Source organism: Equus przewalskii, chromosome 14, assembly GCF_037783145.1.
Source record: "Equus przewalskii isolate Varuska chromosome 14, EquPr2, whole genome shotgun sequence".
In the NCBI taxonomy this organism is placed as follows: domain Eukaryota; kingdom Metazoa; phylum Chordata; class Mammalia; order Perissodactyla; family Equidae; genus Equus; species Equus przewalskii.
In genome coordinates, this window is record NC_091844.1 from 27575239 (window position 1) to 27600783 (window position 25545).

The 25545-nt window shown below is 47.2% G+C and overlaps 1 protein-coding gene across 1 annotated transcript in view; it reads left to right on the plus strand.

The window, feature by feature from the left end:
* TACR1 (tachykinin receptor 1) overlaps positions 1-20081 on the plus strand; it is a 155646-nt gene extending 135565 nt beyond the window's left edge. The window contains exons 3-5 of the mRNA XM_070573771.1: positions 13683-13833; positions 15659-15855; positions 17380-20081. Of these exons, the coding sequence (XP_070429872.1) occupies positions 13683-13833; positions 15659-15855; positions 17380-17671 (640 nt within the window). The 3' untranslated portion in view covers positions 17672-20081. The remainder of the gene's footprint in view (positions 1-13682; positions 13834-15658; positions 15856-17379) is intronic.
* Positions 20082-25545: the final 5464 nt, after the last annotated feature.

Sequence of the window (25545 nt, forward strand, 5' to 3'; positions counted from 1 at the left end):
TCTCACCCCTGACCCCTTCTACCCTCCCCAGCCTCTACCTCCTTTCCACAGCCGGTCCACACAGAGTTTCTGTCTCTATTGTATAGATCAGCTTAGCTTTCCTCTCAGCAATAAAGACTCCTTTTTGTAAGAGGAGAAGATTACATAAAGGATGGTCCAGAAATTACTAGATCCTCTTCGGCTAAGTTGGGAAGTTACGAAAATCTGTCAACACTCCCACATTAAAAATGTTTGTCCTCTCACAGACAACTCACAGCAGACTTCAAATTGATTAATGTGGTCTTCTTGATAATTTCTTGTGAGACACATCAGTCACATTGCTCAATTTGTCAGTGGAAACTAGAGACTGGCAGCCTGTGTGGCTCACGGTGTCACGGTCTGCTGTCTATGCTGAGAAGCTTTTGGCTGAGGAACAAGAAGTAGAGTGTTTATCTTTCCCACATATTTCAGCTAACTGAGAATCTCTTTGGACTCAGGGTTTTAGACAGGAAAAGGCTGTGGAGCTACAAGAATGAATTCAGATGTAAACTGGAATACAAGACTTGGCCACATTCCAATTTGCCCATGTAGATAGAATTGAATTCTGAGTCTGATGTTTTAAGCCATGCTATTTTTAATAAATTATCTGCCATTATTAAATGCTGCAGATAATTTTTGAGCTTGATGTATGTGTTTGTTCTTGAAAAACTGTGGTTTCCCTGCCCTGAATGACATTTACCCATTCTTCTTCTGAGCTCATCTGAGCAGAAACAGAAACAAATGTGAAGGCTTGAAATGAGAGAAGGACAGATCTCTCTGTTCTTCCCATTTCCACCTTGAGTGGCTTGAACAAGGCAATTATCTTCCTTGTACGTTAATTTTTCCATTTAAAACGAGGTTAGCAATATCTGCCTCTTACGCCAAGTCCCAGAGGTAATGAGATGAAGTTAAAACCACTTTTCAGAAACACCTTTCCAATGAAACTAGTACACATAGAAAACGTGGAATTTCTATGTTTTCTACAAGCCTATGGCTGTTTACATCATCCCACACTTGATACTAGATTTCATCAGAAAATTTCATCAAAAAGAAAGGAAAAAATGGCCACTACCCGGCCATTTGTTAGTGGGTGTTGTGCTAAGATTTGCCTCGTGGAGAGGAAGTGCTTTCAGACCACAGTGACGAAACTGGGCATTCAGCACACGGGCTGTAAGTCTGGACTGGGGGACAGGGATGGTTATTAGTCATAGGCTATTGTGACTAGGATTGTTTTTACTATTTTAAGTGTTTTAAGACCCCAGGACTAGAGGGAGTGTAAAAACCAACCAACACCCACATTTACGGTGCAACATATTTATATTAGGAAATGTTTACTGATATCAATTGGCATCAATTAAAGCAGTTTTAAAACAATATCCCCTCAAAAATAACCATATTTTAAATGCATGACAGAAGATAAAGTACAAGCTCCAGTTTGCCACATGTATCCAAGGCCTGGGCTCAGCCGTCACAAAGGCTGCAGCAGCCAAGGGAGAAGCTCATCCCACACATGTCCCTGGTCACTCATCCAGCCAGGCGTATCCACTGCAGTGATAGTCAGCTGCCAAGCAGAGCATAACGCTGTAGAGTTAAGAACTAGCTAGAGGAGTTGAGGGGCAGTGAGCTGTATCAGTAAAACATTTATCAGTGCCCACTGATCCTGAGAGAAAACATATCAGAGATAAGATCCATCCTGTTCCCAACAGAGTTGGAATAATCCAAGAAGGTTTGCAAAGTTCATGCTACTTTGGTAAATACCGGGCCAAGGTACATACTGGAAAACGGTATTGTGACATGCAAGGGATTGAGGGGTGAGGTGTGCATGTGCAATGAATTCAAGGACATAAAATGCATGGCGTTTTGTTGCTGGAGTACTGAAATGCCCATAACCTAAAGGAAATACTGATTGGTCCAGGTGCCAGCTGCAGTTTGGCGCCATCTGGTGGCAGTTGTCTGTTCAAAGTCAGTCCCTGTGCTCTATGGCTGGGGGCTTCTAGAACAACCCTGGGGATCCCAGGAATATCATGATTTGATGTCATCTGCCAGACTGACCAAGAAGAGCAATCATGGAGCATAGTACAGATTTGGGGCCTTCCTTCCTGTCTCCCTGCTTCCTGAGACAGGGTCTCCCTCTCCACCACATCTCTTACCAACCCAAGGCAAGAACCTTAACCCACCAAAGGAACTTTGCGGCCACCACTATCTCTAGCCAGCCCACTGGGCTCCATTCTGGAAACCAGTCCTCCTCCTTCATTTCCTCAAAGCCCCACTGACGTGGAGTTGTTGGGTGAGGCGTATTTTTACAGAAGATTTTGGGAGTGATTAGGCAAGTCAGAGAATTACAGCACAGGACAGGATTGCACTCTCTTGAATTTTCCCTCAGAGACCACTGTTCCTTGTGCTATATTGAGCAGTCCTCACTACAGGAAATTTCTCATTGTCTGTCCCTTTAGAAGTCACTGCTTCCAACCATGGGGCTCACACTTGCTCTCAATCTCTCATCTTTCTCTCTCTCTTTCTTGTTACCTGTACACTTGATATTTTTTTTTTACCACAGAGACCAATTTATCATTTTTCACCCCACCCCAAATTAAGCTTCTGGCCTATCTTACCCCAAACACAATAAGGTCCTCAACCGAACCAACCACCGTCTAATTTGTTCTCCTCTCTCAGCAATAGAAAGCTTACAGAAGCTTTGTAATTCAGGGTTTGTCTTTTCTTTAACATATCCTCCAAATAAAAATTTCAGACGGGAGTGCTAGCCAGCTGTCCCCACCCAACCCCACCCTGCCCCTAAGCAGACTGAAGAGAGGAAGGATGTAAAAGAAGGAGCTTAGTTTTTTTCTGCTGGAGCCCAGTGTTTAAATTTCTCTTGTTAGAGTATTTCCAAATTCTACCAGGAGCCATTCCTGGCAACGCATCCTCTTTGGGACCTTTCTCTTTCCCTGAGAGAGCTGACCAAGAAAGAATCTGAAACTAGGGCATCAGGCCCTGGGCCGATCCATAGCATCCATCACAAACCTGCATCATGGGAGTGGATGCTGGGATGAGCCAGTGAATTTACCAGCTGATAATCTTCTGGAAGATGCAAATAACTGAAACCGTCCCCTGATCCTCTTCTTAAGAAATGTGCAGGTCTGGAGATCTTTTATTTTTGGTAACTAAGTAAAATAATAAGAGATCTGTACTGCCATAAAGAAAAGATGTATTACAAAGCCACAAAAATTGGATGGTGCAAGTCTGACACCAGAAAGAAGAGATGGATCACGGAAACAGAACAAAAGCCCAGAAACAGAACCAAGGATGTATGAGTGTGGGAGGCAGATGTACAACCTCAAATCAGAGAGGAAAGGATGGAGTACACAATAGAGGGGCTGGGAAAATCTTACGCAGTGGTTGGAGAAACAAAATTGGTGCCTTTTTTCATACTGACCAAAATAAATCACTAATAGATTGAATAGTTACATGCAAATAATCAAATAAATAAACTGGGAGAAAATCTAGGTGAACATTTTCATGCTTTTGGTATGGAAAAGGCCTTTCTGAGTGTAACATGATAGAAGCCATAAAGAGGTTCTTACAAATTAGCAAGGATAATATGAACACCCCAGTGTAAAACCAAGTAAATTATACAAGCAGGCAATCACAAAAGAAGAAGTGACAATGACTAAATAACAATTATAAAATTCCAATTTACAATGAATCAAGAATATTAAATGTAAATTAGGGAACCTCATGTAAACTATCATGTTGGCAAAGACTAAAAGACATCCCCAGCACAGCCTGGCAGAGCACAGGGACATCTCATGAACTGCTGCTGGTGGTATAAACTGGCACATATTTTCTGACAAGTGACAATATATACCAAACTCTTAAAAACACTTTAACTTAATTCTAACTAATTAATTCTTGGGAAATAAGAACGAGAGCAAAGACGTATATTTGAAGATGTTAATTATAGTATCAATTACATATCAAAGCATTGTAAATAACTCAAATGTCCAAATTAAAAGACGAACTAAATAATGATGTACCTCCATAAAATGGACTATTCTTAGAGTCATTCGAAATTTTGTTACAGAAATACAGTTATTGACGTAAAAAGATGATTGTGACAGTGTTAAGTTTGTAAAGTAATCTAAAATATACTCCTGTATGTACAAATGCAAGTGTGTGTGCATATAGATAGAGGAAGATGGTAATCAATTTTATTAGAATTTATTTCTAGATGATGGGATTATAGGAACTTTTGAGGGTTTTCTTTTAATGCTTGTCTATATTTTCTAATTCACAGTGAATACGTAGTACTAGAAATGAGTAAACCATTGATTAAAAAATGAAGCAGCACGAAATGCTCAGGCCTCCAGGCTCTCTGCCTGCATGACTTGCCTTCAAGGAGATCTGGGCACTCTCTGTGGAGGACGCCATCAAGAGGGCTTCTTGCTGGGGAAGGGGATGGACCAGCTGAGAATTCTATGTCCTCAGAAGCCTGAGATGGTGTCTTTCTATCAAGTATTTCCTTGGTGCCAGTTCTGTGAAGGGAATTAGAGAGAAACATCACTGAGCTCTGCCTCCAAGGATCATATTATCCAATCAAGCAGCCAAAATTAAAAAGGAGCCTGGAGAAGGACGCCACACAGTTCTGCTGTGTGGGGACAGCACGGAGATTGCAGAAAGAATGTGCTTTATTTCCCGTCTTGATCACCCGAGGGAGCTCTGACTACCGCCAGGGGGCAGCACCATTTGGCGGTGGGGATTTAGTAAACCCAATTCTTAGATGAATTAAATAGAGGCGCTTGAGCATCTGCCTTGATTGGTGACCCCGTCCTGAGGGAGGTCGACTTGGGGGCATTTCTGCTCAGAGTTCACGCTGGATGCCGTTGACAGAGGTGTGATCCCGGCCCTTCTCTGAAGAACAGGGAGAAGCGCATGTGACCTCGTCACTATAGCCCAGGGCACAGTGGGTGACGAACCAGGGAGAGGCACAGAGGGCTTCCTTACCCCCGACCTTCTCAAACAAACACAGACGTCTTCCTTTGGGAGCTGCCCTCTCCCTCTCTTTCTTGAAACACTGGGGTCTACACCTACCGCCTCCACTTCCTCACTCCACGTCTGTCAACCCACGTGCTCTAGCCTCTGACCACCCCACTAAAATTCAATCTGCTCCAGACCTCCAGTTTCCAAAACCACAGAGCAAGTTCCGGTCCTCATCCTCCCTCCCCTCGGCCAGGCTCCACTGGCCCCTGGACTCTCCCTCCCTCCTGCCCCCATGCCTGGCTGTCCTTCCTCCTTCCCACCCTGGGCTGGTCCCCCCTGTCAGTCCTCACCCTCTCTCTCAGGACCATCCTGCATCCACACATCTTCTCCTGGTCTGGGAAACCCAAGGGTTTCAAATCTAATCTCCAGCCCAGGCCTTTTGTCCCAGCTCCAGCCAGGTCCAGCCCTCCAACTGCCTGCCTTCAAGGTCGGCATGTCCAAAAGTCAACTTACCAACTTCCACCAACAAGCCTGCTCCTCCTCCCTGGTCCCTATACCCATGATAGTCAGCCTCACTCTCCCTGATCCACACAGGCCAGCAACCCAGGTAAATTGCCCATCAGCAGCTAAGTCCACCAGCTCTTCCTCCCCCACTGCACCCCTTGAGGCCTTCCCCTCCTCCCCATCCATCCCTGCCTCTGCATCCCTGGCTCAGGTCATCATCACTTCCTGCCTGGATCCCTGCACAGCATCCTAAAGGCTCGCTGCCTCCAGCCGTCCCTGCCCCGATCCATGCCCCGCTTTGGCCAGAGCACAAGTATCTAATCATGTCAGTCCCCTGTTTAAAACATTTCATGGTTTCCATCAACTTCAGACTAAATTACGAACTCTCCAGGCTGTCATAAAATGCCCTTCCTGATTTGGCCTCTGTCTACCTTTCCAGCCAAGCCTCCTGATTTTTCCTCACAGAGCCATGTTTGGTCCAGGTGGCACCACAGCATCATCCTCCCACAATGCCTTTTCACTTGCTGTTTTCCGTACCAGTAGTGCCCACCTTGCCATTCTCAGCCTGCCCACCTCCTGCTAGTGTATCAGGGCCTAGCCAAGCAGCACCTCCTCCAGGAAGCCTCCCTGATCAGCTTGGTCAGTGGCTCCCTTCTGCGTTCCCATTACTTTCCATGCACATAGTAATAAAACATCCATTGTATTCAAGGTAATTGTATACATTCATATACTTTTTATATTTTATATATATATTTATAAAGGCCCCTGACACCCCTCCTCAAAGTCTCCACTCCCCTTGAAGGGGTAGCTACTGTCCATCACTTCCCATGTCACACTCCTCGGCACTTCTCTCCCCTCCACCCCCACTGACTGAGCTCCTAGAAAGAGACCAAAGGCCGAGACTCTCCTCTGTGTCCCCAGCCCCACACACAGGGCCAGGTATACCATAGGCACAGAATAAATCCTTGCTGAATGTGTTAGTTAGTGGGTCGCAGCCCCACCTCCACAAGGACTGCAGGGGCTTTGGGATTTGGCTCTAACGTCTGGAAGTAAAACCAAGTGGAAGTGAACCAAGCGAACTGAGAAATATATGGCTTGTGCTTTCTTTTACCACAAAAAAACACACGTTTATCTTCAAAAATGACAGTTTTGTGCAGGAAGTAAAAAGTCAAGCAGGTATCCAGCACCTTGCTCTAAGAAGTGACGGCCTGAGGGTCGCTTGCGGAAGGGCAGGAGGACGAGGCCACTCAGCACATGTCAAAGGAGGGAAGGCCGAGAAGATGCAAAGAGGGCTCTGAGGAGGGGCGTGCTCCCCATTTTCTCGGTTTGCAGGACCATCCCAAGAGGCGGGTTCAGCTTGTGACCTAGGATGGAGTAGTGAAAGCTACAGGGCCAGAGGTTTGCACTCAGTTTAAGGAGGAGCCCCACCAGTCACAGCTGCCAGCAGGAGGCTCGATGACGACTCTCAGCCCCAATGCACAGGAGGATCACCTGAGGAGCTGTGAAAACTCCGATGCCCAGGCTGCGCTGCGGCCAGTGAAGCTCTAGGGTTGGATCGCCACACAGTGGAATTCCAAGTGATTCCAACGTGCAGCCAAGATCCAGAGCTGTGTGCTTCCAACTTGAACTTGCACTTGCGTCACCAAGTAGTCTTGCTAAAATGAACATTCTGATTTGGTCCATCCGGGGTGCGGCCTGAAAGTCTGCACGTTGAACAAGCTCCAGCGCATCACTGGTGGAGCATGGCTTTATAGCTAGTGAGCAGCAGGTCACAGGGGTATTTGAGAAGATGCTCGATGGTCACACCATATGGATATTGCAGAGAGGGCTCCTGTACTGGAAGCGGGTTGGGAGGACATCAGTGCTCTTCAGCGTTTCTGTAACAGCTGGAATCTTCCACCACCACCAACCCCAAACCCAGAGTCTTGCCCTCCTGGCCTCCTTCCCCACCCCAAGGCACCTCAATTCTCCTGGAAGTTCATTAGAAACACCCTAGATACAACTTAATAAACCTCTCTATCTTGATTTCAAATGCTGAGGATTATTGCAGAAACTGGAACTGTTGACACTTGAATCATGAGGTGACTCCAGGTAGTGAGACATCAGTAAACCTGGATTAGTGATTAAGGCATTAAGGCCAGGGCGATCTGCAGGATTGGGGTTACACAGTCTGGACTCAGCCAGTTTATCTGTGCAATGTGCCAAGCCCGACTCGCTGCTTAAAGGAGTGAACTGGGGGAAACAGAGACATGAAGGGGTCGCGTGCCCTCCTTCTGAAAGCACTGAGAAGTCCGTGGGCAGGATTTAATGATCCGAAATGATGCGGGGTCGATGAGCCAAGGAGTCGAAAGAAAGATTTCTTGGACTCTCAAGATCTGGCAGTAGTGCTCTTTTATTTAGAGAATAGTGTGGAAAAGCATGGGGACAGGGCCCATGGGCAGTCAGAGCTTCTGCTGCTGCCGCTTCTGCTGCCCCCGCTGGCATGGGGACAGGTCCCATGGGCAGGCAGAGCCGCTGCTGCTGCCCCAAGTTGAGGGTTAGGGCTAAATTTAAGGCATAGGTATGTGAGTCATCTCTTTACGAAGACAAAGGAAAGAACATGAAAAAAAGTTAAAATAGTATCAGTGCAGGTGGGGTCTGGTCGTTGGGTGATCCCATGACTTTTAGACAAGAATCAAATTGGATTAAGTAAAGGTCAGAAGCCACCACCCTAAATCAGTTACATGAGCTTGCCAGACAGCAACCAACTTAAGTTCTTGCCTTTCCCATCAAGAGTTTCTAGGGACAAGGTCATCTCTCTTCTTCTTCCTGGTACAGAGAGGGAGGCACCCTTTACAGATAGAGATTTACCTTACAAATGTAAATGTGTCCCAACAAGGGCAAGTTCCATTCCCCAGGGCCTCCTTCCCTGTCCCAGTTTATCAAAAGCAATCAGCCCAAAACAATCCCGATGCCAAAGAGTCATCCCTTGGGGTGGCCAATTTCAGGTCCCTACAAGCTCATCCCCCACTTCCTTCACAAATGCAAATGTCTCTCAAAAGGGCAAGCAAAATTCCAGTCCTCGGAGCCTGCTTCTTCTTCTTCTTCTTTAAAAGTAACCAGCCTAAAATCCTCATCATAAACCAATGCGCCTAGTTCACAAAGTCGGGACAAGCGGTCCCTGCTGTCGCAGGGCTCCTGTTTCTCTCTCTGGTTCACTTCTCCTGCATCCTCGACCACTGATCTCTGCTCCAGGGCAGCTGTTAATTCTGAGAGCTGATAAAATTCTGCCTGCCAGGAACCTAGGGAATATCAGATTTGAGAGCCGGAAAAAAGCGTGGAGCCACACAAAATAAGATTACACTAGGTTCATCGACCAGCTCTCTAAAATGATGATTTTGGCACAAAATAAAAAAACAAAGTTATCTCCAACTAACTGCAAGGATATGGTAAAAATTTCTCCAAAATGTGCCAAGGTGGAAGAAACATATTTATATTCATATTTTGTAGTGCTGGAATTTCATTCATTTGACCTGCATTCATTGAGAATTTTTGGCAACCCAGACAGTGTTTGGATTGGCCATTTGCAATTTCAGTGTAAAAGGGGGTTATCTGACCAAGATTTAGGAGGATACACTTAACCTTTGATCCCATCCAAGGATCAAACCCACAGGATTTTTCCTTCATTTGTTTTATTATTTTGGCCGGGGAGGTTGTTGAAGAGTGTCTGGAGGGAGCAGAAGGTGCAAATCGGGAGACCTAGGAGCCCAGCCCTGCTAAAATGTTCTTACGCGTTTTTTAATTAAATTAGTTTTATTGTGACAAAATGTACATAACATAGGGTTGGTCCGGTGGCATAGCAGTTAAGTTCACACACTCCACTTCAGTGGCCCAGGGTTCACAGGTTCAGATCATGGACCTACACACTGTTCATCAAGCCATGCTGTGGTAGCGTCCTATATGCAAAATAAAGGAACACTGGCACAGATGTTAGCTCAGCAACAGTCTTCCTCAAGCAAAAAGAGAAAGATTGGCAACAGATGTCAGCTCAGGGCCAATCTTCCTCACCAAAAAAAAATACTATATATATATATATATACACATAACATAAAATTTACCATTTTATGTTCACAATGTTGTACCACCATCACCACTATTCACTTCCAGAATTTTTTCATCCTAGATTCTGTACCTATTAAATAATAACTCCTGTCCCCTCCCCACAGCCCCTGGTAACCTCTAATCTGCTTTCTGTCTCTATGAATTTGCCTATTCTAGATAGTTCATATGAGTGGAACCATACAATATTTGTCCTTTTGTGTCTGTCTAACACTTTGTGTAATGTTTGCAAAGTTCATGCATTTTGTAGTATGCGTCAGAGCTTCATTCTTTTTTAAGCCTGAATAATATTCCATTGTATGTATTTACAACATCATATTTCATTTATCCTTTTATCTGTTGAGGGACATTTGGGTTGTTTTCACCTTGTGGCTGGTGTGAATAGTGCTGCTGTGAATGTGGGTGTGCAAGGCTCTGTTTGACTCCCTGCCTTCAGTTCTTCTGGGTGTATATCTAGAAGTGGAATTGCTGGGTCGTATTCCTGCCTTATTCTTAATTATCCCTATTAGAGCATGGGCAAGCTAATGCTCTACCTGACTATAACAATTTTTAGCTGAAAACAACTCCATACTTTTTGTTCTTTTCAAATGAATAACAAAATTACTTTTTCTCCTTTAAAAAAAAAGGCTGATAATAGCGTTTTCCTAATGATCTGATCTGTGATTTTCCAAAGGGCGCTTTGTTTTAAAGTGCAGATTTATTCTTTTTATGCAGGAATGGTGAGGCCAACAGATAAGGAAAAGATTGCCATTGAAAAGATAAAAGATCGTTTATTACTCCCGGTTGCCAAGAGGAAAGGTCATGCCCCGCCCTGCCGCGTGGCCACGGGCAGAGAGCTGGAAACTGCAGGAAACCTGTATGGTGTTTTCAGGGAAAGAATGGGTGAGGCGGGGTAAACAGGCTTAGGACTGGCTAATTTGAATCATTTCAGTGGGATCCCAGTGTAGGGGCTGCCCCCAGGTGTCTGAGGTGGCCCCTGGGTGACTAGGGCGGGCGGAGGATAGAATCCCGCAGTGTCAGAGCCCAAGAAAGCAGGCCGGCTTGGCATTGCATCAGTCAGTTTGCATATGAAAGGCACACTAGCAGGAGCTACCTCTAAGAATTAGCTAGCCCTGGGCAGGGCAATCCTTCCCAGATCAGCAAGGCCTCAGATGTCAAAGTGTCAGAAATACGGTTAATACACACTTGAATGAAGTCATAAAATCTCAGACAACAATGGAGTCCCCATCTGCCTGCAGACCTTGAGTCTGAAACAGTGGTTCTCACCACTAGCGGTATACCAGAATAACTCGGGGTATTTTCTAAAATAATGGTTTCCTGCTCCCATACTCAGGCCAACTGAATAAGCATCTCAGAGCACTGATCATTTTAAAGCCCGCTCCCCACCCCAGGGGTGACTCTCACGTGATTCTGAGAGTGAGAACCCTTGGTCACGGACAGCATTTCTCAAAGTCTGACCCGGGGCCAGCAGCAGCAACATCCCCTGGAATTTGTGATAAATGCAGATTCTCAGGCCCACCTCAGACCTGCTGAGTCGGAAACTCTGGGTGGGGCCCTGCCCTCCATGTTGGTGCGAGCCCTCTGGAGATGCGGAAGCTGCCTCCAGTTTGAGGACCCCTGCTCCAGGGTGAGAGGCGGTATCCTCCATCACCTCCCTGACTGGGACATGGATGCTCCGCGCTCTGAGGCAGCGGCCCCCCACAGCTCAGCTAATATGTTTTGATCACCAACCAAGTATTTGTCTGCATAATGTGGGGGTGGGGAGGCGGGGAGGAGAAGTAGGCACAGCCTGGAGGTCCTCGGGGTCTCCCTGCCCCCAGAGTCTCCAAATGCTTTGATTACAAGTGGCGTCTGTACAGCAATCGGAAAGAGGGGCTGAGACCAGGTAGGAAACCCAGGATGCGGTCCCTGCCTTGGCGGCTGGAGAACCCAGAGGAGGTGACACTCGAGGGGGACCTTGAATGCCTGGTGAGACTGGAGCAGCCCTCAGCACCCTGCTTTGCTGACTCGGGGGTTCATTACTTAAGAACTCTCCAAGTGTTTTCAAGTGGCACATTTTACTATTGTCGAAGAAAATAATCCATAACCAATCTATAAATGAAAATTCGGGTGAGTTTATTCTGAGCTTAAATCTTAGGATTATAACCCGGGAGAGTCTTTCCACAAAGGAACAGAGCACTCCAAAGAAGTTGGGGTACACAGGGTGGTTATATACCCTCAAAGAGGGTGTTTCACATATGATTGAAATGTCCCTCCCACAATAGTCACAAGATTGCCCTGTCGGCACAGCACTTGACGGACACAGCAGGTAGGGGGTCTGCTATCTTGGTGGGCGTAGCAGGAGGCATGTCTATTGTGTCGAGCTGGGCGGTCACAGGTCAGCACAGCAATCAGTTTCTAGCCTAAGGAAAGATGCTTAATCCTTAAGGAGACGCCAACATTGGGAGGGGGGAGGGAAGTTGCACCTTTATCTTAAGGGCCTTTGCTCTTGCCATAGGGAATCTCTAAAGCAGATATACAATGCATGCTCAACGGCCTCGGTCAGGCCCTTTTGGAAAGACAAGGTCAGGTCAGGCCGAATTAGGTTTACACAAAATGGCTTCCTCATATACTCCAATATATCCTATTACTTGCCATTTTTATTTGTCACTATCCAGGGGAGGCTGAATAAGTGGTAACACTGTGAAGTGATTGAAAACAGACTATTGATAAAGGAGAAATTGAGTGAAGAGTGGGTTTTCCATTTTGAAAAAAAATCCTTGCAGACAATAAGCATAAACGGAGTGGAAGAAAATATCCCTAGGTGACTTTCTTTCAGTGATGAGAAGCTGGCCCTGGGGTCCCCGTTCAGCCTTCTAATCCCAGCTCCCCATTTCACCAGCTGTGAATTCAGGAAAGTTAATGAAATTTGAAACTTTGGTTTCCTCAGCTACAAAATGGGATTATGATAGTACCTACCTAATCATTTGTCTTGAGGATTAAATAAGATTCTGCCCAGAAAGTGCTTGCCATTTTGCTTTTCACTCAATAAAACTACTATTTCTGCTATTAATGCTATCGTTAATTATTATCAGCACAGTGACCTAGAGCAACCCTTCCAAAATGTTAGCTGTTATTATTATTATCACTATAAGGAATGCTGTGCCTCTCCATTAAACTCACATGGAGGGAAAGGCCAAAACTTGCCAGACGTGCCAAGAACTCCCTGAGAAAAATATTCTTTCTCAAAATTCAAAATCTTATTTGAATGTTTGGTTTAGAAGGAGTCTTTCCTTAAACAGAATAGGATAAGTTATGCTGTTGCAACAACCCTAAAAGTCCCTGTGGTTTCACACTGAAAGGTTTATTTCTTGCTTATGTCCCAGTCATACTCAAGTCAGTTGGTCTCTGTCGTCATGGAGGCTCAGAAACCCAGGCAGCCTCCATCTGGAGACATATTTTTAAGATCCAGACTTAGAAGTGGCTTACATTTTGTGGCTTTCACCCACTGATCCCAGTGCTAGGATAAGTCTTATCTCTCTCCTCCCAGCTAATTATTCTTATCTCTGTGAATCCATTTGTAATATAGCATGAATTAGGGCTTGCCAACCATCGTGGTGGTTCTCATCTGTATGTGCTAGTTGGTCTACATCCCTGCACCTAAGTTGAGCCTATGTGTAATCTGATAGGTATAAACCGAGTGGCACAATCACCTCCTTCATTCTAGAGCATCTATTTCCATTAAGGCAGCCTAAGTTTGCATTATTTTCTTCGGAGGGGTAAGTAAGTGATATTGACTTTAACATCAATTAAAACTGACGTAGAGCTACAACAGATTCAGTTTCCTCTCATCAAATGTTTATTCTTCTCTTTTCAATCTGAACAGGAATCTCCATTATGGGAAAAGTCCACAAGAACAACCTAAGTTGAAGAGATTTGCTTTCTCTAGTTTACCCATGAATATCACCCACCCACCCTATGCGGGTGGCAAGCCTCCTGCTGTGTGCCTTATCACTCAAGCTTATCAATGACTGAGGAAGGTAGCTGGTGAGGCGTCACCATCCCTGTTATTGCTTAGACGACCCCTCCCATCCACTTCCTTGCAGGTACCACATCTGCGTGACCGTGCTGATCTACTTCCTCCCCTTGCTGGTGATCGGCTACGCGTACACCGTGGTGGGAATCACGCTGTGGGCCAGCGAGATCCCCGGGGACTCCTCTGACCGCTACCACGAGCAAGTCTCTGCCAAGCGCAAGGTGAGCAAGGGGCAGGTGGCCCCTAACCCACCTTGGCACAGGTGACAGGCTGCAAGCACAAGAGCCCAGAGCCTGAGGAGGCCCAGAGGCAGCAGGCACGAAACATCCCTGGGTCTGGGGACCAGTGGAGGGGACGGCAGGGGAGGAGGGGTGGGAGGTGGGGGAAGGAAAAGATCTTTCTTCTGTGTATCTGTATCCTTGGCCTGTCTGTACAGGCCTGAGCCACCCCACTGGCGCCTCAGGAGTAATTGCAACTGTCAAGCCATCCAAACACACACGCACACACGTATTTAACTACAAAAGCACTGAAGAGTTATGCAGTCCTCTTTTTATTATTTATTTGAAGTTTGACAAAATAATACGTTTGTATGGTTCAAACATCAAAAAGTATTAAAAGGAACGAAATTTTAGTGATGGAGAACAGATCGGAGTTGTCAAAGGTCTGTCCTGGGAGGAAGGTTTGCCTATAAAGGGACAGCATGAGTGTGTTTCTTTGTGGTGATGGGGCAGTTCTGGGCCCTGATTGTCGTGGTGTTTTCTCTTATCTGTACAGGTGATAAAGTTTCATAGGACTATACACCAAAAAAGTGAGTGTGTGTAAGAATTGGCAAAATCCAGATAAGGTCTATAGTCTAGTTAATAGCTCTGTGCTAGTGTCGGTTTCCTGCTTTTGATCATGTGGGTTAGTTTTGTAAGATGCCATCTTTGAAAGAAGCTGGGAGAAGGGTACCTGGGATCTCTCTGTACTACTTTTCAACTTCCTGGGAGTCCTAAATTGTGTCAAAATTAAAAGTCAAAAAAATATCTTGAGTCCTACCACGAAAAGGCTCTCTCCTTTCTATGTCCTCCATCTACCCAGTTCCGAAATGCACACACACACTCATATACACACGCACACACTCACACTACGGTAACCACTGGTTTTTGTTTCTTCTTAATCCTTCCAGATATTGTAATGCATTTGTAAGCCCAATAAATATAAATTCTTTTTTCTCTTCTTCTTTTTCACAGAGATAATAAATACACACTATCCTTCCCTCACTTTCTTTGCTTGATATTCTCAAGATGTTTGAAAATCAGTATAAAGATCTTTCTCATTCTTTTTTTTTTCTTTTGGTGCCTCTTTGCATAGTGTTTCGTTGTGTGGATGCTAGGTAGTTTTTCTCTGAAGATTTTTTGGGTATAAAAAGGAAGGGGTTACATCACCCTGTGTTCAGGAAACCTTCTTTGAAATCCCTTTCAGCATCTGGAGCTCCCTCGCTGCAGCTGCCTGAGTCCCGTCCCTCCTCCCTCCCTCCCTCCTGCTGAGTCTGCAAGTGCCCACCTGGCTCCTTGCCGCTCCTGCCCTGCCCTCCCTCCCCTTTCTGGGTCTTTCCTTCCTGAACACCCATTCTCCTTTGCTCATTAATCTGGTCCCTCTTAGCCTCTCCAGCCACTGCCCAGAGGGACAAGATCACCCCGTGGTGCTCAGACATGAGTGTGTATTACAATCCTCAAAGGGCTTGTCAAACAGAATTCTGAGCCCCACTCTTAGAGTTTCTGATTCAGTAAGTCTAGGGTGGGGCCCAAGAATTTGCATTTCTGACAAGTTCCCAAGTGATGGTGATGATGCTGGTCCTGTGGCCACACTCTGAGAACCAGTGACATAACCAAAGTCCTTTGGTACCATATATAAATGGTCTTTCCTCCGCCTTAAAGAGGGTTATTATAAATACTTCCCACCCTATGTTGCACTGTGCACAGTGAGGGGGCGGGAGAAGAGAGAAAGTAGCCATGAATCAAGGAGGATGTGCTGGTGGTCTCACCTGTCTCGCTCTCTCGCCAGGTGGTCAAGATGATGATCGTTGTGGTATGCACTTTCGCCGTCTGCTGGCTGCCCTACCACATCTTCTTCCTCCTGCCCTACATCAACCCTGATCTCTACGTGAAGAAGTTTATTCAGCAGGTCTACCTGGCCATCATGTGGCTGGCCATGAGCTCCACCATGTACAACCCCATCATCTACTGCTGCCTCAATGACAGGTGAGGACCACGGCCCCCATACTCTCTCCAGGGGCCGCAAGATCTTCTGTCTATATAACCGCAAAGCAGCCAACCTAAATGAGCAAAGCCGGCTGGGAGATAAGAAAGAGTGGTGGGACTGCAGAAAACTAATCACCACACTACTCAGTCCTGCTGATGATCGCCATGCAGGAATACGAGCCCCCAGAGGGCATACATCTTTTTCTTTTCCAAGAGGAACCAGAAATCCATATTTTTGCGTGAGATCTTCTGGCTTTTGAACACTGGCAACTAAGTCAGTGGGGGTAGGGGTGCAGATAAGAAAAAACCCTCTGTTATTGATGCATATAACAGGTCTGCAAGCCCAAACCAGTTCATGATCTATGAGTTTGCTCACTCTGCGCTATGGATCCAGAGAGGGCTGTGTGTCGAGAGAGAGAGAGAAAGAGAGAGAGAGGTGGCCCTGGAATACCACAACCCACAGGGCATCTTTCCCTTCTCTGGTCTCTCACTGTCCTCTTCCCATCATACAGTCTGGGCCCCTTTACCCAGTTTCTTCCAGCAGTTCCAGCAAGACAGAGTAAGCAAAGAGGAGTTAAGGTCTCAAAGGCCTGATTCTGTCCTTACTTGGTCCCACGGGTCAGGAAAGCCATCCCCGAAGCAGAAGCCAACCTCGGACAAGTAAGAGAAGGGAGAGCCCATCAGGAATGGGGGTCAGCAATAGGGAATTCACAGCAGTGTACAGAGTCCCCAAGAGGGAGCTGAGATGCCATGATGGCAGCTCAATCCATCATCCGGGGCACACTCCAGCCTCCATGTGGCAAAGGAGGTGGGAGAGGAAGGAGGAGGGATAAGATGCCTGTCATCGTCTTTATAGCCATCGGTCATCAGCCTAAGAAGTGCCTTCTGTGAATGAGACACTCGAGTGCTATGAATTTGGAGGCAGACATTCTCATAAACTTGTCCAAATGCTCTCTGTTCGTCCAACTCACAGATTCATCTTTCGTCTGACAGCCTGGCAACCCGCCTAAACATTTTTATGTTATATCTCCCAGTTTGTCTTAAAGTAAAGGCTGATTCTCCAAGTTTAGCAAGCAGGGAAACTGAGGCACACTGACAGGACATGATGGGTAGAAAGTCATCCTCAGTCGTTGGGCTACTTGAGGGAAAGGACTGAGTCTTGATGTGTATTTTCACTGCCCGGTGACAAGCACAGTTCTGTGCACAGAGTAAACACTTGCTGGCTGTTTTTGTTGATATTGAATGGGCCCAAAGTTGGCTGACCCTGAGCCTGTGGGAGCAGCATAGTTGGCGGCTGCCCTCAGTAAAGACGCGTTTCACGTGAACCTGGGTTCTAGTCTTGGATTTGACCTTGATGATTGACCTTTAAATCTTTGTAGCCTTAGCTGTCAATTAGTTTAAAAAATAATCACACAGAGTCACATTTGGGTGTGTCCGGGTGTTCAAGAGCTGATGCAATGGTGGAAAGGCTCCCTGAAAGCAGGCCATCCCCAAGGGTCACCTCTCCATCTGCTCTCTCTCCAGGTTCCGGCTCGGCTTCAAGCATGCCTTCCGGTGCTGCCCCTTCATCAGTGCCGGCGACTATGAGGGGCTTGAAATGAAATCCACCAGGTACCTCCAGACCCAGGGCAGCGTATATAAAGTCAGCCGCCTGGAGACCACCATCTCCACAGTGGTGGGGGCCCATGAGGAGGAGATGGAGGACGGCCCCAAGGCCACACCCTTGTCCATGGACCTGGCCTCCAATGGCTCCTCTCGCAGCGACTCCAAGACCGTGCCAGAGAGCTTCAGCTTCTACTCCAACATGCTCTCTTAGACCATGGGGGCCTTCAGTAGGTGTAGCCACCACCATCTTTGTCTTGCTTCACTTCACGCATGGATAATTCTTTGATCTGGAGACCATCAGAAACACCTTAACATTGGGGCTTGTGAAAAGGGTCAGAATGGGTTAGGGAAAACATCCCACCCTAGAGTCAAAAAACCTAGATTCTTCCATGTCTTTGCCACTCCCAGGCTGTGTGACCCAAGGCACATCATTGAACTTCTCTGAGCCTGTAAAATGGGAAGGTTGGACTAGATTTTTTCTATAATCTATTCTAGGATTCTAGAATTAACTTGGGTGGCAGGTGGGCACTCATTTCAGGACGAAACCCGTAGTGCAGCAAGAGACCAACTGATCTGTTCGATTGGAGCTCCGGTCTTACTTCAATAAAGTCATTCTCAGTCTTGCTCAGATTACCCTCCTTTAGTTGGTGGCTCATATCACATCAGCCTTTAGTTGATGGGGTGAACAAAGAAGGAACCACATAAAATCTGAATGAAAGATTTAACCCCGTCTTCTAAGCAGCCATGAGAAGAAGGCATACTTCTGCCCCCTTTTGACATGTCTATATTTCAGTGCGTTTAAACCTCATGGGATTGAAAGCCTCAGGTTCATCTGCATCATGTCCCCAGTGACTGTCCTGAGCAACCGATGCAGGTGGAATATGTCCACTGATACCAGCTAGTGTCGGTTAGGGACCAAGGGTCAGGAGACCTGTGCCATACTTAATCTGTCTGAGCCGCTCTTTCCTTATTTGTAAAACTATGGAGCTGAACGACATCATCTAGACATGCCCTCAAGTTTTAACATTCAGTGGTGCAATGATTCTATGGGTTTTGTATTTGTTTCACCAAAATCTGGTCGTCTCACAAAGAATAGAAGCCGCAAGTCTAGTGACTTCACACCCAGCTCCTGGAGATACAGCAACTGCTGAGACCACGTGTCGATATCCATATCAGACATTCTCCTATTTATGCTAAAACCAGGAGTACTTTCCTTCTCCTGGAAGGTTTTGGCCTTTGACAGAGCAGACGACTTTGTGTCAAAGCCTGCATATTTCCATCAGGCTTTAGCAGGCCAAGTCCCACAGTTGGAGAATGCCATCAGGGGGACAAACATGTGGGCTCCCCACTCTGGCCTTTTGGCTATCTTAGGACAAGGGCACTAACCCAGAGTCTTAGCTTTACACTAACAGAAGGCATGTGCTCAGAGGCCCATTGCGTGAGGAGGTTGTACCCCGCAGCCATTCTTGTGTGAAGAGGCCACCGTGCATCTCCCTTCAGACTCTCTGACTCTCCCTTTCCTGTCCCCATGGCAAGAAAGTGCCTAAGAAGAAATTGTCAAGGAGTTGTGGACATCCTCTCTATGGAAGAGGTTAGAGTTGAATGAATTCAGCAAGGACTATTGAGGACCTAACAAGGACACCTGCTCTGGACTTGGCCCTGAGCTGGGAACACACAGCTCCTTCCACTCTTGAGGAGCCCACTGGCCTGGCTGTTGCTAGCGGGGCCAGGCTGCCCAGCAGGCGTGGAGGCAGCTGAGAAGCTGATTCTCCACAGGATTCTAAAGACCCACACTCAACATGGGTAATCAGGCCAAACTCTAGGACCTTCAGAGAGCCTTTTGGATGAGAGTTCCCTGTGATAATACCAAATGGAGACGCCAGTCAGTCCAGGGGAACTAAAGGGATGTGGCTGAACAGCATCCGCAGTGCACATAATAAGAGGGAATATGGGATGCTCCTCGGCAGTTTCAAATCTGATAGAACATCCCCTCTGAGAGAGCCCGGCAAGACTTCCTCTGACCCATTCTCCAACATCCATTTGACTTATGAAAACGTTGTCAGCTCCCATGTGTGAGAAACACCATGATTTGCACTGTGCATGGGTCTCATTATCATAGAAATGTGTCACCCTGTGTTTATCTCCAAATGTTTTTTCCTTGACGTACTATTCCGTAGTAACAGGATGTAAGACATTATGGGGCCATCTTTGTTATACTACTTCCAAACTGTGGGATCCAGTTGCTGTCAATGTGTTATATGTATTGTGCCAATCTCTCCTCCTCCTCATTCTCTCACAGAGAGGAGCTGATGTATATCATGGACTCACAGTAGGACCATAGCAATTGGGGTGTGGGGAGGGGAAACCTTTATGAAAGGAACTAATGGGCAGGAGCTTGTCCTCCTCACCCCCACCAGCATGCAAAGACATGCTGGAATGTCCTTCCTCTTGGAAGGACTGAGTGGAATCCTGGGAAAAGGGGACTCGGGAGCTGACCTCATTGACCTGACTTTCAGGAAGAATCATGTAAGTAGAGAGGGGTCATTCCTGAGGTTTCTATGTTTTCCAGCCTGGGATCCTGGAAAGAACTTCCAAGCAGAAATAAAGTATGTATTTGACTATCTCATGCCTTGGTCTCATCTCCAGGGAACCTAAGCCCCCTACGAGAGGCTGAGTGGGGTGGTACTACAAACCTTAATAACTGGCATAGCTAAAAGGATGGAGCCCAACACCCAACAAACTCCTAACTCCATGACAAAATGGGTTGGCAAGATGTGGGAACTATTTCCAGGTGGGGATCTGGGATTGTGTGAAGTGACCAATGATGTCACCTGTGAGTAGAGCTGTGTCAGTTCAGGTCCTCCCAGAAGCAGACACCAAGAAAGAGTTAGAAGTGCAAGAGGTTTGTTGCGGGAACTCCTGGGAAAGACAAAGGAGAGAGGAAGCTGGAGTCAGCAAGGGAAGCCAGGAGAGCACTGTGCCGATCGGACCCCTGTGAAGACAGGGGAGGGGAGAACTGGGCGGGAAGAGCCTCCGACTGCAGCTCTGAGAAAGGCGCGGCAGCCCAACAGCATGCAGAGGGTACCCACAGAGAAGCCCCGCATTGGCGGAAATGGCCAGGCCTGGGACCCCCGCCCCCATGCTGGGTCACCAGCTGGGACCTCTCTGGGGAGAGAGAGGGGTCTGCGTTTGAATGTTGTGGTGGGATCTGAAGGCTCTGTCGCGGGAGGCTGGCAGCTGACTGCACTCCCACAGCCAGTCTCTCTTCAAGGGAGACCTGAGCTGTGACTTCCACAACAGCCACGAGAACTTTGGTCCAGCCCCCTATGTTTGAAAACATGTCAGGAAACCCTTGGCAGTATTAGAAACTTCCATGGTAATCTGTGAGCCCTGGCAGCCTGCCTCCTACTTCCTGGGCCACCCTGCACCACCTCACCCGTCAGGCACGCTCCCTCAAAAGAGCGCTGGGCAGCTGCTAGCAGACTTGCAATGACAAAGATTGGAAAGCCTTCGAAAGAGGGAGTTTTGAGGAGAATTTAGACAGCTACTCAAAGTATTTAGTATCGAAAACAAGTAATAAAGATGTTTCTGTTTAAACTAAGGTATCTTAAACTGGGGTGCCTAGATAAGCTTCAAGGAACCCACAAATCCCCTTCAAGCTCCCGACAAATTACACGTAAAATAGTGCAGGCATGTGTGATAAGAGACGCAAAACCTGAAAACTTCTCAGAAGAAAACATTCACCCTCTGCTCTCCAGAGCAGGGAAGAAATTCAGTTGTCTATAGGAGAGGGGCGAGGAGCCTTGAGACCTTTGGAGCCCACTGAGAGGGAGGCGAGCCCCGGGAGAACCAGAGTGGCTGGCGGGAACCTGGAAAGAGCTTTGCAGCAAAGTCATAACTTATCTCAGGCGCTCAGACGAGTTCAAGCTGTAAAACGTCATTAAAGATGTTTGTGGCAGTAAAAACACCAAATTCATGATTAAGGGATGTGCTCACTCTTCCTCATGGAAAGATGAGTATTTATTAGCTGAAGAAAAACTAACCTTGGTTAACAGGTCAGCAAATAATACCTGTGGAGTAGGGACGTTCCTGTGGAAACACAAGGACGTTTTCCTTTAGTCCTGAGTAGACATGCGGTAGGTGCACGTGGCCGACACACACGCCAACGGTGCTTAGCTTTAGGAGCCCCCCTGGCTTTGGAAATACTCCCGGCATGACTGTCTCCAATCCCTTTCACAGAGTGTACATGAGTAAATGGACCCCCTCAGCTCCAGAACCCAAGAGAGGGTTTCAGTCAAGGCCCCAAGCAGAGGTGGGCAAGGCGAGGACACTCCAAGAACGTTCCTCTCCTTCGTCTTCAAAGGTGATGGAGATGTGGATTGGTGGAGCCACCATGGACCGGGGACAACCTTGGTCCTGGCTTCTCTCTCAAGCTGCGCAGCCAGCAAGGAGAAAAGCTTGCTAATCAGAAACAGTGACTAAAGGCTATCAGCAATGACAGGAGCCCGATGGGTGGGCTGCCCGGGCCCTGTCACTCTCCGATGACATGTTAGCAGCACATATTGGACCAGCCTCAGAGATTTTCACACAGACGGATTCAAACCTGGGTCTTCTGCATCGTGTGCCAGGTGTCCTCTCGCAGTTTCCTTTTGTTCTCCACTCTTCAGCCCAGCACTGTTCCCATCCCTCCCCTCCTCCACTCTCCCTGCTGAAATCTCTAGGCTTTATCCCCTCCTCTCTGGATGCCTTCCAGTGCACTTATTAATAAAGAGAGGATTCAGTGTGATAGTGAGAACCCACCCATCCTTACAAATCCTCTTTCCCATCTCCCCAAGTTCCCCTTGCCCACTCTGTGTACCCGCCCACCCACACTTTCCCTTATCCCCTGATCCCCACCTCCCTCTCACCCACTTTCCCAAATTAAGATGCCTCTCAGAGCAGGGCTCCTAAAAGAAGCTGCTGAAACAAGAGATCCAGCCTCTAGGCTGGACGGGGAGAACAGCAAACTCCAGAGGGATGCCAGGTTCCAGAGCTGTCATCTCTAACCATGCCAACAGATGTATTTGAAGAACCATGACAGTGCACAATGAGGCCACGGGATGGAGTGGAGGGAGTAGGGCGAGGCAGTGCACACCCACTGCCCATGAAGCTCTTTCTGAATTTGGTTGCTCCTCTGTCCTCTGCTGACTCACTGACCCATGACTGTCACCCTCTTGTCCCATCACACCTGGAGGAGTACCAGTTTTAGAGAAGTGTCCTTTGGGACAATAACTATTCCTCAAAGATTGCAGCCAGGTGGGCTGGTCCAGACAGTCAGAAAAGGATACTCTTAGGGATGGTTATGAACATGGTTCTGTTTTGATCTCAGAAATTTAGGGACAACCCAAACACTTTCTCAAAAAGGGAAGTACACCTTTTCAGCTTGTTTTGTACTAATAAGATATTTAACAGCTGATAATTCAACTTTATCCACTGAGCATTTGCCTGGCACCCAAGATGTATCAGGCACTCTGCGGGGGATTTGGAAATATACATTTCAACAGCAAGAAGCCCTGTCAAAACAGAGGTGCCAGAAAGTGCTCTAGATGTCACATGCAACCAAACACGTTGAAAGACAACGCAGTCGTAAGCCCAATGTTTTCCTCAAAGGCAATGCACACACAATTGCTCACAGAAATTGTTTGCCCCTATGTTTGAAAACATGTCAGGAAACCCTTGGCAGTATTAGAAACTTCCATGGTAATCTGTGAGCCCTGGCAGCCTGCCTCCTACTTCCTGGGCCACCCTGCACCACCTCACCCGTCAGGCACGCTCCCTCAAAAGAGCGCTGGGCAGCTGCTAGCAGACTTCCAAAACCTCCCAAGTTTTCTCATGTCTGATGGACACCCTTGCTTTTGGGGGGCATGCAGTTCCAAATTCCTTAACATATGCATCCCCCTGTCTACTGTGGATTTTAAATCCTCCCAAATCAAAAGCCAGTCCCTCAGCTATCTAGTGGAATGTGACCACCACCTTTACCCCACCTCTCTCCAGGGCCATGTTAGGGCCACAGGGCTGTGCTCTGCTGCCCTCTGGAGGACCCATTTATAAAAAAAAAAATGCATAGGTTAAGTATTCACGTGAATGAAGTACCCAACATGAAGGCCATATGCACTCTGCCAGCAGATGGGGACCTCACTTTCAAGCGACCCAGGAGTCAATGCCATGAGTATGACTGTCTTGTGCCTGGTCATTACTTGGGTTATCTATCTGAAGAAAGGAAGGCACACATTAGACTCTGCAGGGCCTGAAATGGGAGTTTGTCATTGTGGACATATAATCGCTTCTCCTTCTGTTCCCACTGGCAGAACTCCTGACCTGATCATGGGAGCTGATCATGAGGCTCTGCCATGGAACCCCTCATGCCCTTCTCCCTCCCTCTTCTGTGATCTGAAGCTCCCACGCTCCTAACCGTGGTGCACATTGTGCCAACTCCTGGATGCCCTTGTGCTGATCCTCATGTTCCACTGGGAGATGTCATAGCTGTGGAGTGAAGAGCAGTGGAGAGCTATGCCCACTACCAGGGGCATGCAGAGTGGGGGACACAGGCTCCCAGTAGCCCACCCAGAGATGCCGTGCAAGGCCCTCTCTTTAAGAAACATGTTTCTCTGCTTCTTATACTGTCCCGGTGCTAAGTTGTGGCAGCGCAGGCTCAGTTGCCCACCTAGGTCAGCACTTGTGGGGCAGGAGTCATTTATTTTGCATTGACTACTTTAGGTTTGGCCGTCACTGGTAGTCAAGTGGCTAAGAGTCGGCGCTGTCACAGTTGCGGCCCAAGGTTCATTTCCTGGTCAGGGAACCACACCACCCATCTGTCGGTTGTCATACTGTGGTGGCTGCGTGTTGCTGGGATGCTGAAAGCTACGCCACCAGTATTTCAAATACCAGCAGGATCATCCATGGTGGATAGGTTTCAGCAGAACTTCCAGACTAAGACAGACTAGGAAGAAGGACCTGGCCACCCACTCCTGAAAATTGTCCATGAAAACCCTGTGAATAGCAGCAGTGCAAATGTCTGACATAGTGCTGGAAGGTGAGAGGATGGAGCAAAAAGAACAGGCAGGGTTCCGCTGTCCTGTACACACGGTCGCTAGGAGTCAGAACAACAAACTTTAGGTTTAGCAGGGGCATTCTCGGCTCCACTCTACAGTGGCCCCGGATTTGGAGCTGTATGCCACGTCTCCAAAGCCTCAAGCCCCATCAGCTTCTTACCCTTAATAGATGATTACCATGGATCTTTTGTAGATTGCCAGTGCAGAATTTAGTCCCTGTTGAATTTTGAATGGTTGGAGGAGAGAAAAGAGGGTGACCTACACCCTGGGTGTGTGTTCTAGGAGACCTCTCTTATAGCACTGGTCTCAGGGTCCCATGGCCTGAACAAAACATGATTTTGTCAGCTAATTTTTCAAAAAGAAGAACACATAGAGGTTGGACACCAGCACAAACCCATTCCCCTCCTATCATCAAGGCGAGATGAGTGGACGGCCCTGCCTTTTCCCATTTGTTCCCCAAGAAAATGAGACCTCTTTGGACCTGGGTGTCGGTGTTGCTTGGATTGCCTCTGTGTACAAAATGAGGTAAGGGATGGAAGGCAGCGTAAGATCCCCGCACAGCCCTTGTTTGATGGGGCATGTGAGTGAGAGTAGAAATGTGTGCTCCAGAAAAGTCAGAAGCCTTGGAAAGTGAAAGAACAGAAGAATTGCTTCCTTCCCTCTCCCCACCTCACGTGTTATAACAATAAAGACAAAGATAATAATGATAACAGTACTACACTCTGGACCTCTTGTGTCAATCACTTTATGTTCATTGTCATGTTTAATCTTCACATGCCAAGAAATTGATATTATTATTGTCCTTAATTTAACATGAGAACAATGGCGCCTAGAGAGTAACTTGTCTGAGATCCCATTGCCAGAACTGAATCTCGGAGCTGCGCAATTCCAAAGCCCAAGACCCTTAAGCAAGACCCTCTGCTGTCTCCTTTAGTCATCGTATTCTTAGGCCTCTATCTTTCTTTTAAAGGTGCCACAGCCCAGGTGGGAATGA